This window comes from Planococcus citri, chromosome 4 (genome assembly GCF_950023065.1).
Source record: "Planococcus citri chromosome 4, ihPlaCitr1.1, whole genome shotgun sequence".
In the NCBI taxonomy this organism is placed as follows: domain Eukaryota; kingdom Metazoa; phylum Arthropoda; class Insecta; order Hemiptera; family Pseudococcidae; genus Planococcus; species Planococcus citri.
Window position 1 is genome coordinate 61,035,415 of NC_088680.1, and position 18,250 is coordinate 61,053,664.

At 36.0% G+C, this 18,250-nt stretch overlaps 2 protein-coding genes across 4 annotated transcripts; both read left to right on the top strand.

Annotated features, from left to right (window-relative positions):
- Window positions 1-436: 436 nt before the first annotated feature.
- On the top strand, window positions 437-9,573 carry LOC135842553 (regulator of nonsense transcripts 1-like). Of its 2 annotated transcripts, none has more exons than XM_065360061.1 (19): window positions 437-842; window positions 941-1,042; window positions 1,132-1,281; window positions 1,357-1,529; window positions 1,610-1,825; window positions 1,903-2,075; window positions 2,156-2,363; window positions 2,815-2,974; window positions 3,053-3,247; window positions 3,351-3,439; window positions 3,555-3,810; window positions 3,900-4,113; window positions 4,184-4,410; window positions 4,485-4,718; window positions 4,810-5,083; window positions 5,157-5,306; window positions 8,381-8,514; window positions 8,610-8,796; window positions 8,879-9,573. In XM_065360061.1, exons 1-18 carry the CDS (start codon window positions 666-668, stop codon window positions 8,793-8,795), a joined length of 3,318 nt encoding a protein of 1,105 aa, XP_065216133.1. In that variant the 5' UTR covers window positions 437-665; the 3' UTR covers window position 8,796; window positions 8,879-9,573. The 2 variants fall into 2 exon arrangements, with proteins under 2 accessions (XP_065216133.1, XP_065216134.1); XM_065360062.1 differs by having other exon boundaries at window positions 825-842; window positions 941-1,034.
- A 102-nt stretch (window positions 9,574-9,675) lies between these two features.
- LOC135842554 (RNA-binding protein 45-like) lies at window positions 9,676-17,069 on the top strand. Of its 2 annotated transcripts, XR_010558146.1 has the most exons (12): window positions 9,676-10,000; window positions 10,073-10,187; window positions 10,266-10,460; window positions 10,534-10,727; window positions 10,797-10,918; window positions 10,997-11,124; window positions 11,204-11,415; window positions 11,499-11,619; window positions 11,684-11,840; window positions 13,976-14,078; window positions 16,697-16,794; window positions 16,872-17,069. XR_010558146.1 is itself a non-coding variant. In XM_065360063.1 (11 exons), the coding sequence occupies exons 1-10, from the start codon at window positions 9,820-9,822 to the stop codon at window positions 14,072-14,074; spliced, it is 1,524 nt and encodes a 507-aa protein (XP_065216135.1). In that variant the 5' UTR covers window positions 9,676-9,819; the 3' UTR covers window positions 14,075-14,078; window positions 15,679-15,979. The 2 variants fall into 2 exon arrangements, 1 of the variants encoding a protein (XP_065216135.1); XM_065360063.1 differs by lacking the exons at window positions 16,697-16,794; window positions 16,872-17,069 and adding an exon at window positions 15,679-15,979.
- Window positions 17,070-18,250: the final 1,181 nt, after the last annotated feature.

Here is an 18,250-nt window from a genome sequence, read left to right on the forward strand (position 1 = left end):
CTTCTGCGATGGTGAATTGATTATACATGTGAAGATACCTATCTATATCTTAGCTTCAAAATTCTTCATTTTCAATGTTTCGTTGGTTAATTTTTTTACCATAGTGAAAACGATGCTTCGGATTTAGGATATGAAATTAAAATAAAGCTACTTATGGTCCTGCTGAACCTACCAAGAAATCATTTCAATTTTGAATAAAGCTAGCTTCAAGCGAAGGTTACTTCGAAATGCACAGGAATTTTCAATGCATGATTTTTACTTGAAAATAAATATTTTTCCACCAAAGAAATACCTGTAAGTAGGTAGGTATAGATAATCTAAATTGGCGTCAAAAATTACCAACACAAAAATTATATCGATTTTCACTCTCTTAATGACAAATTTTATTCGTGTTCTAGTAAAATTTCAGCTGAATGTAATGCATATGAACGTTCTGTGTGTGTGAAAACGGAGATTTTACATGTGCAGTTCTATACTTATCTCTATTCTCTCCGGTCTCCGCTCTCCTATTCCCAGTTCCTGGAAGAAACACGTTGTTTCAAAACCAGTCTATCGTAATATCGTATTGTACAGTCAGAGAAATCATTGTCACTCTGTATCGAGACATATTTCGTTGTAAATTAATCTAGTGGTTTTCTGCTTGGTGAGGAAAAACATCTCAGAAGATGAGTGTGGACATGGATGGATCCAATTCTCAACCTCTTACGTTTCTCGATACCGAAGAATCGGATCTGATCGGAGCTGACACTCAAGGTTCTGAATTCGATTTCACCGAATTCACTTTACCATCGCAAAGTCAGACGCAATTTTCACAAGATGAATCAATGCCTGGGCAAGTACATGTAAGTTAACCATATTATCTAACACTTTGTATCAGTATAAAACTTAACTATGTATCTGTTCGATGTACATTACTGATGATGGTTTTGAATTTTGGCAGTTGAACAGTAAACTGAACGGAGATGTGAAAAGTGACGGCGTATCAGCATTAAGCAAAAAATTGGGCGAGTTACAGTTCGAAGAAGATGCATTTTGTAATAAAGTATATTTATGTCATATGTCTGAAATCAATACGTTATGAATTTTTTCTTATCTGATCATGTTATTACATATTATGCTTATTGTGTTCAGGAGTTACCGACAGCTGCTTGTAAATATTGCGCTATTCATGATCCTAGCTGTGTCGTAATGTGTAATGTTTGTGGAAAATGGTTTTGCAATGGTCGTGGAATTACTAATTCATCGCATATTGTGAACCATTTAGTTCGAGCGAAGCATAAGGTGAGTGTTTCTTATCTCTTATGTATTGATTACTCGTGGAATTTTATTTTAACTTGAGTATTTTGCACTTTGCAGGAGGTTACTCTTCATAAAGATGGTCCTCTGGGAGAAAACGTCCTGGAATGTTATGCTTGCGGTATGCGAAATGTCTTCCTTTTAGGGTTCATACCTGCTAAAGCGGATTCTGTGGTGGTGCTGCTATGTCGCCTACCTTGCGCTGCTCAAAGTTCTCTCAAAGATATGAACTGGTTTGTGTAAATCTTCGTCAAACTTCAGCTTGACGAGAAGATCCAACTTAAGTATGTAATTCATTTTTAACTATTTATAGGGATCCGGATCAGTGGAAACCGTTGATAGAAGATCGATGTTTCGTATCATGGCTGGTTAAAATACCTGCTGAGCAAGATCAACTCAGAGCTCGTCAAGTAACATCGGCTCAAATATCCAAACTAGAAGAACTCTGGAAAGATGACACCGATGCCACTATCACTGATTTAGAAAATCCAGCGATCGACGTCGAAACTCATCAGCGAGTGCTTTTAAGGTGAGCTCACCGATAATTCTATTTGGCATTCAACTCGATCGTTTGGTGGTATTTCATGATTGATTTCAACATTTCAGGTACGAAGATGGATACCAATATCAGAACATTTTCGGCCCGTTGGTTAAATTGGAAGCTGACTACGATAAGAAAGTGAAGGAATCTCGAACTCAGGATAATATCACCGTTCGTTGGGAGGTTTTGTTGAATAAGAAAGTAGTAGCTCACTTTAATCTCGTGAAGACTGACGGAGGTAATCAGTTGGATGATTTATTCGATTAAGTAAATAATCCGATAAAGATGAGCAATTAATTCACCTTATACTCTCGACAGATATGAAATTAATGCAGGGTGATGAGCTGAGATTACGATATTTGGGAGAAGTAAGCAAGCCTTGGTCTGGAGTTGGTCATGTTATCAAGATACCGGATAATTACAGCGAAGAAGTTTGCTTAGAGATGAAAACTAGCCAAGGAATACCTTTCGAATCTACTAGTAAATTCGTGGTTGATTTTATTTGGAAATCAACGTCATTCGATAGGTAAAGTTCATATTCTCCCTCACGGAAAAAAAATAGTACTTTCTGAGTAGTAGTTTTTTAACGGAGTAAAAAGTACTTACTACTTTTTAACACCTTCATGGAGAAATATTAGTAGTTTTACGTAAAAACTACTACTTTTGTCTAAAAACTAGTTCAAATTACTACTTCGTAAGTAGTAGTTTTGAAGTAGTAATTTTAACTAGTTTTTAGACAAAAGTAGTAGTTTTTACGTAAAACTACTAATATTTCTCCATGAAGGTGTTAAAAAGTAGTACTTTTTACTCCGTTAAAAAACTACTACTCAGAAAGTACTATTTTTTTTCCGTAAGGGCTGTTTGGAATGATTTCTCGAACACTTTTTTTCAAGCACCTTTGGAACTAAGTGTGGTTGAAATAAGAGAGAAATATTTTAAAATTATCAAATAAACAAAGTTTACTGAACATGTTACAGAATGCAACAAGCTATGAAGAAGTTTGCTATTGATGACGCTTCTGTATCCCCTTATATTTTTTATCGTTTGCTCGGACACGACATCGATGACGTAGTATTCAGATCACACACTTCTAAACACTATTCAGCTCCTAATTTACCGGAATTAAATTCATCACAAGTAAGTACGGAATTATGTTCATTTCGAATTGAAAATCAAACTTTTGACCTTACGTCTGAGCGTTTTTTTTTCTTTCAGAAATATGCTGTAAAACAAGCGATTCAAAGACCCTTGTCTCTAATTAAAGGACCTCCTGGTACAGGAAAAACCGTCACTTCAGCGACTATAGTTTACCAGCTGGTGAAATTGAACTCTGGACCTGTGTTAGTTTGTGCTCCTTCAAACATAACCGTCGATCAGCTGGCAGTGAAAATCCATCAGACTAATTTAAAGGTAAGAGATAATCACGATTTAGTAAATTCGAGATTCCTAGCTGTAGGTGCCAATATCAGGCATTAATTTCTGAGGTATACCTACCTACTTTAATTTTGTCCAGGTTGTGAGAGTTATGCCCAAATCCAGAGAAGGAATCGATTCACCGGTTGCTTTCTTAGCTTTGCATAATCAGCTCAGGAATTTAGAAGAGTAAGCTGGCACTTCTACTACTTTTTTTGACACGATGAGTACAAAGTTACGATGGTGCTTTAAATGGGACACTTCGTAGTTCAGTAATCTACTAAACGTTGCGTTATCTCGACAGTTCCGAATTGAAGAAGTTACAACAACTTCGAGAAGAAACTGGCGAACTTTCTGCGGCCGATGACAAAAGATACAGAGTGTTGAAGAAATCCGCCGAACGTGAGCTACTCGAAGCTGCTGATGTAATTTGCTGTACTTGTGTCGGCGCCGGAGATCCGCGTCTAGCACGTATGAAGTTTCATTCTGTATTGATCGACGAATGTATGCAAGCTACCGAACCGGAGTGTATGATTCCAATGGTATTAGGATCGAAACAGGTGAAATAATTGATCATTTGTAAAATGAATCGAATATGTATACCTAGATCAGTTTAATCAATACTTACCTACGTGTGTTTTTGGCACAGCTCATTTTGGTTGGAGATGATTTCCAGCTTGGTCCAGTCGTTATGTGCAAGGAAGCTTCGAAAGCTGGTCTTAATCAGTCGTTGTTCCAACGTTTGTTTGTACTCGGCATCAAACCGTGCCTTCTAAAAGTTCAATATCGTATGCATCCGGAACTATCACGCTTCCCGTCTAATTTCTTCTACGATGGATTTTTACAAAATGGTGTTTGTGCTGGTAATATTTTTACTTTTGGAGTGTAAGGTTAGTCAATTATGGCGAATAATTCCTTCATAATTGTGCGCAGGGCAAAAGAAACTGCCGGAAGTCAAGTTCCCCTGGCCAGTTCCGGATAAACCGATGATGTTCTACGTAGCCCTAGGTACCGAAGAAATCGCCGGATCTGGTACATCGTATTTGAATCGAGCCGAAGCATCCAGCGTTGAAAAAATAGTCACTAGATTCCTACGTTGCGGCGTGAAACCCGAACAGATCGGTATTATTACACCGTACGAAGGACAGAGAGCACATTTGGTTAATTTTTTTATCATCTCAACGTGTCTAAAATAAATGAATCGTTCTATCTTACCTATTCATAATTTTTATAGGTGCAATGTATGCAGTATCAAGGAGAAATAAACCCCCGTCTGTACCAACAGATTGAAGTAGCCAGCGTAGATGCGTTCCAAGGTCGTGAGAAAGATATCATCATCGTGTCTTGCGTACGTTCCAACGACCATCATGGGATTGGTTTTTTGAACGATCCGCGACGGTTGAACGTTGCCTTGACCAGAGCCAAGTATGGTCTTATCGTGGTCGGAAATCCCAAAGTTTTGTCCAAAGTGAGCCCACCGACTGTTTGAGAATTTCATCCACTATTCAAATAGGTACCTAATTAACCCGATCCGTTGTGATTTTTTTTTCCGGGCTCAGCAACCTATATGGAACCATTTACTCCATTTCTACAAAGAAGAGCAAGTGCTAGTGGAAGGACCACTGAATAATTTGAAAGAAAGCGCTATCCAGCTCCCTAAACGTAAACAGATTGTGAACTCGGCGAATCCAGGATCTCATTTTATGTCTACTACCCTCTACAATGCCAGAGAAGTCATGGTACCTGGAAGTATATATGACAGATCCGGCGGCAGCGGTCGTAATGCCACTGTTCATCTGCCGCCACCTCCTCATCCATACTTCCCTCGGCCTGGTGAGTAGTTTTTGAAAAATAACCCGAGTGGCGAGTGGTGACCATTGGTAATCGGTTGGCGATGATTTTACAGGTTTAGACATATTCCCTCATGCTCACGATCCGATCACTTACATCTCGCCGGAAAGAGCGCAAGCTATGCCTAATATGCCGGTACCTTTTAATATGATTTATAACTTGAATCCGATCCCGCCAAGATACTACAATCGGAAGCCTATTCAAAGTAAGAATTTTTGAGATTTTTTTTTTTTTTTGGTAGATTGTCCCAAAAATTATTCAGAGTGAGTCGTAAATTGGTCAGCAATCTCAGCAGTGTATAAAATCTCACTGATCTGACTTTTGAGTTGATGAAAATTGGAAAATTTTGTCAAGAATGAAATGAATTTTCGATGCATGTTGCAAAAACATCTAAATCCTGCCCATATGCGAGGTTGCAGTACATTTATGACCTATCATCGTGATTTCTGAATGATTTTGATTCAAAATGACAATTTAAAAATTAGGTTTCGGTGCGTAAAATATGCATTCAAATGAGCATTAATAGTCGGAGGGCCCGCATAAGGATCACTTGCACCCCCTTCCAATCCTCCGAGACAACTTTTTTCTTGAAGGGGGAGTCTCAAGGAACATTCTAGCCCTTGACCTCAGAAAAAAAGTGGTCCTACTTACAAAATGGCGGCCATTTTGATTGACAGTTCAGCCGAAATCGTAGATTTTGCGGTCCAACATTGGACTAGCATACAATTTTTCAAACCGTACAAAGGTAGATCGGAAGAGCAGGCAAAAATTCATCATCTGTCAAAATTTCATGAGCTAAAGTTCTTTTTTCGATTATTGGTGAATTTTTCAAAAATCAAATTTTTGCCAAAATGTGAGAAAAAATTAAAATTTTACCAAATGGACCTAGAAAGCTGAAATTAGATATATACCCTATTTTCAACCTGCCAAATCGATTAGAAACTGTTTCAAACCGGTTTGAGCAGTTTTGGAGCCTCCAGCAGATTTTTGAAACTCGAAATTCTTACAAAATTTCGTCAAATGAAGTTGGAAAGCCGAAATTAATTCTGCTAACTAATTTCAATACGCTATGAAGTCGACTGCAGGTAGATTTCAAGTCGTTTTGGACCCTCCAGCAATTTTTTGAAAATTACTGGAGCCTCCAGTATATTTTTGAAATTTGAAAACTATGCACTCCAATTTTAACACCCTCTGAAGACGATTTCAGGTGGGTTCAAGTAATTTTGGAGCCTCCAGTGACTTTTTGAAAGATTTCATGGCGTTTTTAGCAAAATTGAAATTTCCAAAAAGTAGCTGGAACCTTCAAAACCACTTGAAACCACCATGCAGTCGACTTCATATTATTGTATTGAAATTACTTTGCAGAGTAAATTTCGGCTTGCTAACCTCATTTGATGAAATTTTGGTGAAATTTTAAGTTTTAAAAATCTACTAGTGGCTCCAGTAATTTTCAAAAAATCGCTGGAGGCTTCAAAACGACTTGAAATTTACCTGCAGTCGACTTCATAGCGTATTGAAATTACGTAGTTTGCAGAATTAATTTTGGCTTTCCAACTCCATTATTTGATGAAATTTTGTGGGAATTTCGAGTTTAAAAAATCTACTGGAGGCTCCAGTAATTTTCAAAAAATTGCTGGAGGCTCCAAAACGACTTGAAATTTACCTGCAGTCGACTTCATAGAGTATTCAAATAAGTTTGCAGAATCAATTTCGGCTTAACAGCTCCATTTGATGAAATTTTGTAGGAATTTTGAGTTTAAAAAAATCTACTGGAGGCTCCAGTAAGTTTCAAAAAAATCGCTGGAGGCTTCAAAACGACTTGAAATTTAGCTGCGGTCGACTTCATAGAGCATTGAAATTAGTTTGCAGAATTAATTGCGGCTTTCCAAATTCATTATTTGATATCTACTGGAGGCTCCAGTAATTTTCAAAAAATCGCGGGAGGCCCCCTTTTGAGGAAATTTTGGGATAATTTCAAGTTTCAAAAATCTACAGAAGACTCCAGTAAGTTTCAAAAAGTTGCTGGAGGCTCCAAAACGATTTGAAATTCACCTGCAGTCGACTTCATAGATTATTAAAATTAGTTTGCAGAATTAATTTCGGCTTTCCAACTCCATTTGATGAAATTTTGTGGGAATTTCGAGTGATGAAATTTTGGGGAAATTTCAAGTTTCAAAAATCTACAGGAGGCTCCAGTAAGTTTCAAACATTTGCTGGAGGCTCCAAAACGACTTGAAATTCATCTGCAGTCGACTTCATAGAATATTGAAATTAGTTTATTGCTGAATTAATTTCGGCTTTCCAACTCCATTTGATGAAATTAAGTGGGAATTTCGAGTTTAAAAAATCTACTGGAGACTCCAGTAATCTAAAAAAAAACCGCTGGAGGCTCCAAAACGACTTGAAATTCACCTGCGGTCGACTTCATAGATTACTAAAATTAGTTTGCAGAATTAATTTCGGTTTTCCAACTCCATTTGATGAAATTAAGTGGGAATTTCGAGTTTCAAAAATCTACTGGAGGCGCCAGTAATTTTCAAAAAATCGCCAGAGGCTCCAAAACGGACTTGAAATTCACCTGCGGTCGACTTCATAGATTATTGAAATTAATTTGCAGAATTAATTTCAGCTTTCCAACTCCATTTGATGAAATTTGGTGACAATTTCGAGTTTTAAAAATCTAGTGGAGGCTCCAGTAATTTTCAAAAAATCGCTGGAGGCTCCAAAACGACTTGAAATTTACCTGCGGTCGACTTCATAGATTATTGAAATTAGTTTGCAGAATTAATTTCGGCTTTCCAACTTCATTTGATGAAATTTTGTGAGAATTTCAAATTTCAAAAATCTGCTGGAGGCTCCAGAACTGCTCAATCCGGTTTGAAACAGTTTCCAATCGATTAGGCAGGTCGAAAATGGAGTATATATATATATAAATTTCAGCTTTCTAGGTCCATTTGGTAAAATTTTGATTTTTTTTCTCTCATTTTGGCCAAAATTTGATTTTTGAAAATTCACCAAAAATCGAAAAAAGCACTTTAGCTCTTGAAATTTTGACAGGTGATGAATTGTTGCCTGCTCTTTTGATCTACCTTTCTACGGTTTAAAAAATTGTATGCTAGTACTATGTTGGAACGCAAAATCTGCGATTTCGGCTCCCCCTTCAAAGAAAAAGTTGTCCTGGAGGATCGGCAGTGGGTGCAAGTGATCCTTATGCGGGCCCCCGACTACAAGGAGAATTTCTTGAAATTTGTATCATTCGAGCATTTTTTTTTTTTTTAGTGCGTCAAAAGAACGCTCGTAGTCCATTGATGATCAGTGGCAAGAAAAATCCCAAAGGTGGCAGGAACTCGAGAGTTATGCCAAACGGTCTAAGCCAAGAGATAACCCAACCGTACAGTCAAAACATGTCGCAGGTACGTCTAGCCAATCCAATTTCGTCACTCTCCACAGAGAAGATTACATTTTCTTTGAAAACTGATCATTTAAATTTTTCGAATCATTTTCGTAGAACATGTCGCAGCCCGGATTCGGTCTTTCGCAACCGGGACTATCTCAGCCGGAGTTATCGCAGGATAGTTACATGATTGGCGAATTCCATTCGCAGACCGATGGTATTTTGTCGCAAGATTCGTCTTACCAGATTGACCAAACGACCTCGTTCCATTCGACTCGGCAGAATCCTCATTTTTTCTGAGGTACGAAAACGTCACGTTGCCTTTTATCAATTATTTATCGCCAAGAAATGTTCGTTTTTGATTTTTTCGAATCTGTCTTCAGGGTTATTAACCTATAGAAACAAAACGAGCGTCACGGAAGAAAAAGAAACGATTAACGCAGCTGCTAGGAATACGGTCGAGTGCTCTTGATAGCGGATTATTACGTACGATACACGGTTTTTCGACGAGTACGCACAAGACGAAGCGTGTTGATATAAAGAGTAGGAACGACGAACGAATACGATTTGTGAGAGTTTTCGAAGATCAGAAACAGACACAGAGAGCAAGAGCCGCTTTTTTGTGGATTTAAAAAGCTCTGAAAGAGTACTAGGTACCTGCTAGGTTGGTATTGGTACCTAGTACCTACTACCTACTACCTAGCCTAAAAATCCGTTTTTGAAAGAGTAAGAGTAGAGTGAGAAGTTTAAAATTTTCAATGCTATATTCTTTGCTCCTTCTTTCTTTCAAACTGGTGATAGTGCTCATTTTTCAACGATTACGTGATATTTTTGACGTTTTCTGTAAAATTAAGTGCTCATAAAGTCATTTCAAACGTTTCATTTCATTCATTTTTTTCATTTTTCTCTCTCCCTAATGAAACGGCTGACGCTGACGGTGACGAACTGAAACCTGCTGAACCAAACTTCAACTCCTTCGAACAGAATTTTGATTTTTAAATTAATTATTCTCAGTTTTTTGCCATTTTTTCTTTCCAACAGACCCAGATTCCTGAGCAGATTGAACTATGAGCACAACTACCGGCGTAATATCAAACTACATTATGTTGGAAAAAACTCCAAGACCCGGTTTATTTTGATTCTCGCTTCATATACTTGGTGTCCAACACAAACAGAATGTTGGAAGTTGCAAAAAAAAGTTCTTTTCGAGAGAATATATTAGTAGAATTATCAATTAATTCAACACTCGTGAAAATATACCGTGTATCGATGTTAAATCTGCAGTACAATAGTTCAATCAGTCGTTAAATCAACAACATCCGCGATGGTTTCAGCAGGAATGAAAGATCATATGGTATCTGACGATCCTCCGTATTCCAGATTATTTGTCGTTTACAACAGAAAAGATCCTGTTTCGGAAGCCGAACTAAGGAATGATTTCGGCAAATACGGTGAAATCCAAGATGTATTCATTGTTAAAGACAGAGCTAGCGGAAATGCCAAAGGTACACATGCACATTCCAACTACTCTTATCAATATCATAAACACTTCTACACAGAAGTACTTTTTCTTATAGGAGTTGCGTATATTAAATTCCCAAAGATGTCCGAAGCTGCTCTTGCCATGGAAAACCTCAACAATACTCCTATCAAAGGACACGTCGGAGTGTACAAAGCGTACATAGCGAAAAAGTTGGTGTTTTTATTTATGTCCAAACACATATACTACGAGTAAGCATCTTCTAAAACATTGGTTTTGTATTTGTTCAGTCGAGGTGAATCACCCGGACCTGATCACAATGATCCGGATCGTTTCGTACGTTTATTCATCATGGTGCCGAAAAGTGCCGCAGAAGACGATATTAGACAACATTTTACGAAATTCGGCGACGTTACTACGGTGAAATTACTACGCCATAAAGATACCAACGAAAGCAGAGGGATCGGTTATGTAACCTACGCGAGGTAATATCATCTTACATAATAACTCGGATGTGTTTCCATCTTCGAATTATGATTTCATCTTTAAACTTTCCAGAGTATATGATGCTGCTAAAGCTGTAGAAAGTGGTGAAAACGAGTTAGGATTCAAAGCTGTTATCGCTCGACCGAAAGAGAAAATACCACCTCCTGCCGAATCTAGCACTTCTAACCATTCTTCTAGTTATTCTTCGTATTCGAATTCGCATACTAGCAAATCTCGACCAAGCAAACACTCGTCCAGTCACGTTGGTAAGTTAGCTTCTCTATAGTCAATAGTGCCTCTGAATATATTTTTTAATATTTCTTTATATTTTGTAGACCACAATACGGGTGGAGATTCTTTTCAAGCTACGGTTTCTTCGAAGTTGGACAAAGATCATATATTTCGATTATTCGATATTGCTCCTGGGTTGAGAAATATACAAATCATATCGCAAAATGTAAGAATATTACGTCGTACGTGTTTTAATTAACGATTCGAACGATTTTAAAAATAACGAAGAAATATTTATTCGCAGATGTATCGTACCGATCTAGTAGCTATCTATAATTCGCCCTTAGCCGCCGAATACGCACTGAATAAATTACAAGGATTGGAGTATCCGTTGGGAGATTACATTTGCGTTGAATCAAAAGGAGTCAATAAGTAAATTTTCTCAATTCGATGTACGGTTTTGTTAAACGAATTGTGCAAATGTTAACGAACGATTTGTTTATTTATTTAGACCATCCGTAGTAACAACTCCAAGTTACAATATGTCGGCTAGCGGAAGTATCGGAACTAAACGAGATTATAGAGGAGAGCAAATCATCGAGCATCGAAGCGCCTCTCCCGTATCATCGAATGGGAATCGTGAAGTTAACTCAACACTTACTGCTCTTACAAAAGCCCTTTCCGATGCAACTGCATTGCTCAAAACAGCAGGAGTCTCAACTGGTATAAATTCAACGGATATTCAACGTATTTATTTAGAGTAAATAACGTATTAGTGTTTCAATAACGTTCGGATATGTTTTCAGAATCTATTGGTTACGATGACATGAGTGATAATAGGAGTTCGTCGTCTTATTGCCAGTTTCCATTACCACCACCTCAAAAGGTTCTTCCTAAAACAGCTTTCAATGAAAATACCGGAAGGAGGTAAATTGTTGAATGAAAATGAGAAACGTACGATGAAAGTATTTCAATATTAAAATTTTTCTAGATTGTTTTTCGTCGGGCATCCAGCTGCTCCGCCATTAGATGCTTTGTACGATGTGTATTGTAGATTCGGTAATTTCACCGGTGCCAGCGTCCTGCAGAAGAAAAATTATGGTTATTTGTATTTCACCTGTCCTCATTCAGCTCAGAGAGCCATTGACGTAAGTCGTGGTTTTTCATTAGTTTTTTGATTCTATCGAACTTCGATTGTAGTCCGGCATATGACAAAAGGAGTAATTGCATCCCCCCGCCGATCCTCCGGGACAACTTTTTTCTTAAAGGGCACATCCTAAGGAACATTTTAAAGCAAACTTGCCCAAAAAAAAGTTGGCCTTACTTACAAAATGGCGGCCATTTTGATTGACAGGTCAGCCGAATTCGCAGATTTTGCGTTTTAACATAAGACTTGCACGACCCTTTTCAAATTTTACAAAGGTAGATCGAAAGATCATGCAAAAATTCATCACCTGTCAAAATTTCGAGTGCTAAAGTGCGTTTTTCGATTTTTGGTGAATTTTTGAAAATCCAATTTAGGCCAAAAATGTGGGAAAAAAATCAAAATTTTACCAAATTGACCAAGAAAGCTGAAATTTGGGATATACCCTATTTTCGACGTGCCAAATCGATTGGAAACTGTTCAACCCGTTTTGAGCAGTTCTGGAGCCTCCAGCAAATTTTTGAAACTCGAAATTCCCACAAAATCCCATCAAATTGGAGTTGTAAAGCTAAAATTTATTCTAAAAACTAATTTCAATACGCTACGAAGTACTGCAGGTGAATTTCAAGTCGTTTTGGAGCCTCCAGCGACTTTTTGAGAATTCCTGATGCCTCCAGCAGATCTTTGAAACTTTAAATTTTCACAAAATTTCATCAAATGGAGATGGAAAACTGAAATTTACTCTACACTCCAATTTTAACACCCTCTGAAAACGACTTCTGGTGGATTTCAAGTCATTTTAGAGCCCCCAACGACTTTTTTGAAAATTACTGGAGCCTCCAGTACATTTTTGAAACTTGAAATTTCCCCAAAATTTCATCAAACCAAGATGGAGAGTTGAAATTACTTCTGCAAACTAATTTCAATACGCTACGAAGTTGACTGCTGGTGAATTTCAAGTCGTTTTGGAGCCTCCAGCAACTTTTTGAAAGATTGTATGACGTTTTTTGGAAAATTGAAATTTCCTAAAAGTAGCTGGAAGCTTCAAAACCAATTGAAACCACCTTGTAGTCTGCGAAGTAAATTCCAGCTTGCCAACTCCATTTGATAAATTAATGTTGGGGAAATTTCAAGTTTCGAAAACCTACTGGAGGCTCCAGTAATTTTCAAAAAAGTCACTGGAGGCCCTAAAATGACTTGAACCCACCTGAAGTCGTCTTCGAAGGGTGTTAAAATTGGAGTTTAGAGTAAATTTCAGATTTCCATCTCCATTTGATGAAATTTTATGAAAATTTAAAGTTTCAAAAATCTGTTGGAGGCTCCAGTAATTTTTAAAAAAAGTCGCTGGTGGCCCTAAAATTACTTGAACCCATCTAAAGTCGTCTTCAGAGGGTGTTAAAATTGGAGTATAGAGTAAATTTCAACTTTCCATCTCCATTTGATGAAATTTTGTGAAAATTTAAAGTTTCAAAGATCTGCTGGAGGAATCAGGAATTTTCAAAAAGTCGCTGGAGGCCCCAAAACGACTTGAAATTCGCCTGCAGTACTTCGTAGCGCATTGAAATTAGTTTTTAGAATAAATTTTAGCTTTACAACTCCAATTTGATGGAATTTTACGGGAATTTCAAGTTTCAAAAATCTGCTGGAGGCTCCAGAACTGCTCAAAACGGGTTGAAACCGTTTCCAATCGATTTGGCATGTCGAAAATAGGGTATATCCCAAATTTCAGCTTTCTTGGTCAATTTGGTAAAATTTTGATTTTTCCCTCATTTTTGGTCTAAATTCGATTTTCAAAAATTCACCAAAAATCGAAAAACGCACTTTAGCACTTGAAATTTTGACAGGTGATAAATGTTTGCCTGATCTTTCAATCTACCTTTGTAAGGTTTGAAAAATTTTGTGCGAATCCTATGTTGGAACGCAAAATCTGCGAATTCGGCTGACCTGTCAATCAAAATGGCCGCCATTTTGTAAGTAAGGCCAACTTTTTTTTGGGCAAGTTTGCTTTAAAATGTTCCTTTGGATGTCCCCTTTAAGAAAAAAGTTGTCCCGGAGGATCGGCGGGGGATGCAATTACTCTTACTGTCATATGCCGGACTATTGAGGATTGAGTAATTCTGTTCTGTTCGTGTTTCGTAGGCCACCGATGATAAAACGATCGCTGGTGTTACAATCAAAGTTTTGCCAGCTGAGCCAAAAGCTGAGCTCAGTAATAAAAGGAAGAAGACTGATATGTAATCAGGTATTGTATTCCATTTCAGAGATTCTACTTATTATAACTTTACTACAGATCAAGTGCTTCATGTTTCCCTCTTCTTAGTTATCAACTTGCTTTCGAGCATGAAGATCTCCGTTATCGCTTTATTTTTGGTTTCCTTTGATACCTGTGTATATATTTTTGAATTATCAATATCGCTGAAGATTCTATTCCTGAAAAATAGTGTTATTACAATCATCAGAACTATAAACGATCATCGACCATAATACGATAATAATAACTCATATTTTTATAAGAATGAGCGTTTTGGCTTAGTACGTAACGGTGAAGGATTCAATCTCGCTCGAATATTTGTATTCGTTGTATTAGCTCTCAGGGATGCTACGCGGTTACTTTTTAAGTAACCAAGTTACTAAAAGTTACTAATAGTAACTTTTGGTTACTTTTTAAAAATTTTGGTTACTAAAAGTTACTTTTTCCGTGTTTTTTCACAAATATCTTTTTTTTTCTTCAAAATTTTACCCAGAACTCTTTTTCTTTTCATAAAAAATGATGTTGTTTTACCTCTCAGGAATTGTGAATTTTCGAAAGCTTTTGCCCTCGCTTCGCTCGGGCTTTTCTTCATATTTCTATAAATATACACATAATAATTTCCTGAAAAATTAAAAATTTTGAAGCCAAGAAAATCAACTTTTTACTTACATCATCAGGAATGACGTTGTTTTACGTCTCATATCATCAATTTTCGCAGCTTTCGCCCTCGCTTCGCTCGGGCTTTTACTCATATTTTACAACTATCAAATGGGTACCTAGGTATATGTAATTTTCTGAAAACTTAAAATTTGAAGCTTTTGAAGCCACGAAAATCAACTTCTTGCTTAAAAAATGAGGTTGTTTTATGTTTCGAATCATAAATTTTTCGCAGCTTTCGCCCTCGCTTCGCTCGGGCAGATAAGAATTCTACTGCTACAATTTTCAAACATTTCCTAAAATGGAAAAATCAACTCGACAAATTCCAAAAACATAATCTCATCAAGTCATCAATATCTGACCAATTATTTGAAAAAATCTTGTTGTTGGGTGGGGGGGGGGGTGTGTGGTGGTAGAGTAAAAGTTGGGAAAATCTAGCGTGAAAAGTTGGGAGAATTTCAGTCCCCCCCCCCCCCAACACATCGCTTCATCACACCTCTGAAAATAAAATGTAGTAGTTTTTTATGGATCAGAGTTTTTCGGTCATCTCACCTATATTTTTTGCATTGGAAATTTTTTTGGTCACTTTTTTGGTTACTTTTTGGTTACTTTTTGGTTACTTTTTCCAGCTTTTTTGGTTACTAAAGTTACTTTTTTTGAGAAAAATTTGAGTAGCATCCCTGAGCTCTGAAAATTCTGTGTTCATAAGACGAATATGAACTAACGTACAAAATACTAAATAACTCGAACCTTGAAAACATTCTTTCAATTCAAATCAACTTGAAAACCTCATTTGTTATTAATTTGGTGCTGGAATGCATGCTTTAAAAAAATCACGACGTTTCAAATTTTTATATTTTCAACGAGCCTTTACGTACTTTACTTCTTTATACTTGACGATTGTCTGAGATCAAACTGTATTATTTGTTTACAGGATTGTTAGTAGTAAGATTACGAACTCTTAACTGCTACGTTTTTTGTGCCAGTTTACTTTTAAACAACACATTGACGATAACATTAATTTACTGGACTTGCTGAGAAGATTTGATAAACAATTTTCATAGTTTTACGAATAAACGTTTTTTTTTTTTATTTCTTAATTTGTAGACAAAGTAACTAGAAAAACAATCTAGATAGTAGATTTAATAAGTTTTTACTTATCTTTTCCAGGTGAGCATTACATCTTTTTAATTATAATGTCTTATATATGTCTATAATATACATTTTGTGTACGATTGAATAACTTTTTTATTCGGAAAAATGATACTTGTACGAAGAGAACTGACTGATCGCAAACTCTGCTTTGTATTACTTGTTACTTCGAATTTAAAATTGAATATTATAAGTTATAGATAACTGGATAACGTTCTCACATCACTTTCAAAATGAATCATTTTAAAAGTGTTTTCGATTTATTGGTATAAAAATCGAGTGTAAATCATTTTAGTAATGTTGCTGTGTAATGTAAAGTGTAAAATTTACTCGAACGGTACCTATACCAATATAATGGTGATAAATGATACAAACATTCTTTACGAAACGTTACTACAAGTGCCATAAAGGTAGTCTGGTATACGAGTAGGTGTATATTACATCAAAAATAACCGATAACTTTCATTGGAACAAGACAAGGAATATTACACAACTATCAAACGAGTACCTACGATATAGTGGATTCGTTCATCTCGTATTTCTACCACGAACGGGTAAAATAACACTTCATTAACGCAGGTAAATATTTTGATTCATTGACTTTCACTACGTATTCTTAACAACTCTACGAGTGACGAGCTGACGACTGACTGTCGAATGCAACTTTTTACGTAATTGATGTGAATTCTGTTTTTTAATGTAATATTATTATTTGACCTTTGAGTGGACATGATGCTGGAAAAAATTGACTACGGTTGTCATTAATGATTGCGAAATTTAATGATCAAATGTGTTTTCAGGGAGGATATTTTTTCAATTGGATGGATATGGATTGAATTAAAGGCTGTTCAAGAGTTCCATTTTCATGATTTTTTGGACGTCATCATCGGTTTAGAAGGTATACTAAATTAGATGCATGGTTTTATAGTACCTATTTAAATGATAAAAATGATTCTGATTGATTTTTCTTCTCAGAACGATGAAAAACTGCTGCTTTGCAGATGCAGATTTATTGTGATGATTTCGAAGGATTGATGTTGAGAAAAATATTATGTATTGTGATTGGTTAATTCCAATGTGTCTTATTCGTGATTTTTTTGTATTGAAAAGATCGATTGATATTGATATGATTGTGATATTTCGAGAAAATAAATACAGTGTGGTGTTGATTAATTTTAGGTAATTTCCTATTGAATGATTCAGATTAACGCCAATGTCAGTTCTAAGTATTGAAAATTGAGTTAAGTTGAAAACTGAACATTTCCATCTTGAATGTAGAATTATTCTAAAGTGACCTTGCAAACCTATCGAATGGGTTAAAACTTCCTTAGAAATTCTAATATTTGAACGAAAATTGTTTCTTAAGCATTTTTGAAAAATTTTGAGCCCAAAATTGAGTCACGATTTTGGGAATTTTCTGGGAAAAAAAGGTCATGGGACATACCAAAATGGATTAAAATTTGAGCAGAAGCTCAAAAATTACCTAATATAAAAAATTTTCGCAGTCGTTTCCAAAAATTTCAAGCTCAAAATTAGATCATAGTTTTTGAGAAAAAGTGTCGTGAGACCTACAAAAATGAGTTGAAATTATACAGTGAAAAATCGAAAATTTCGGTACAAACTTTTTTGAGCACTTTTGATGAAGAATTTCGACCCCGAAATTAGGAAACGATTGTTGGAATTTCTTAAAAACATGTCATGGAGCTTACCAAAATGAACTGAAATTTCAGCACAAAATCAAAAATAATATCAAAAATTTTTTCGAGCACTTTTCAAGCATTTTTAGCGCAAAATTGGGTCATCATTTTTGGCGTTTTTAAAAAAGTTCCCATGGAACTTAACAAAATGATTTGAGATTTTAGTAAGAAATCAAATGTAACTAAAAACTGCGTTGACCTAGCTGAAGAATTTTAAGCTTGAAATTGGGTCACATTTTTTTAGAATTTTGGAAAACTGTGTCATGGAGCCTGTCAAAGTGGGTTAAAATTTAACCAGAAATAAAAACTTTCTATCAACACTTTTTTCGAGCACTTTTCAAAAATTTTGAATCTGAAATCGAATCATAATTTTTGACGTTTTTGAAAAAAGTGTCCCGAGATCTGCGAAAAAAAGTTGAAATTTCAGCAGAAAATCAAAATTTCTTACCAAAACTTTTCCGGGCACTTTTCAAAAATTTTGAGCTGAAAAATTTGGTCATAATTTTGGCATTTCTGTAGAATGTATCATAAAGCCTAACAAAATGTGTTAATAAAATTTTGACAGAAAATTGAAAATTTCTGTAAAAACTTTTAGAATATTTTTGAAGAATTTTGACTTTTGAGTGAAAATTGAGAATGTAGGTACTAAAAAAAGTT

Coding starts and splice junctions, on each gene's coding strand:
- LOC135842553 (XM_065360061.1), top strand. CDS start 666: ATGAGTGTGGACATGGATGGATCCAATTCTCAACCTCTTACGTTTCTC. Junction 2,975..3,052: donor CGGAATTAAATTCATCACAA/GTAAGTACGGAA, acceptor TTTTTCTTTCAG/AAATATGCTGTAAAACAAGC. Junction 4,411..4,484: donor AAGGACAGAGAGCACATTTG/GTTAATTTTTTT, acceptor TAATTTTTATAG/GTGCAATGTATGCAGTATCA.
- LOC135842554 (XM_065360063.1), top strand. CDS start 9,820: ATGGTTTCAGCAGGAATGAAAGATCATATGGTATCTGACGATCCTCCG. Junction 10,001..10,072: donor AGCTAGCGGAAATGCCAAAG/GTACACATGCAC, acceptor TTTTTCTTATAG/GAGTTGCGTATATTAAATTC. Junction 11,841..13,975: donor CAGCTCAGAGAGCCATTGAC/GTAAGTCGTGGT, acceptor CGTGTTTCGTAG/GCCACCGATGATAAAACGAT.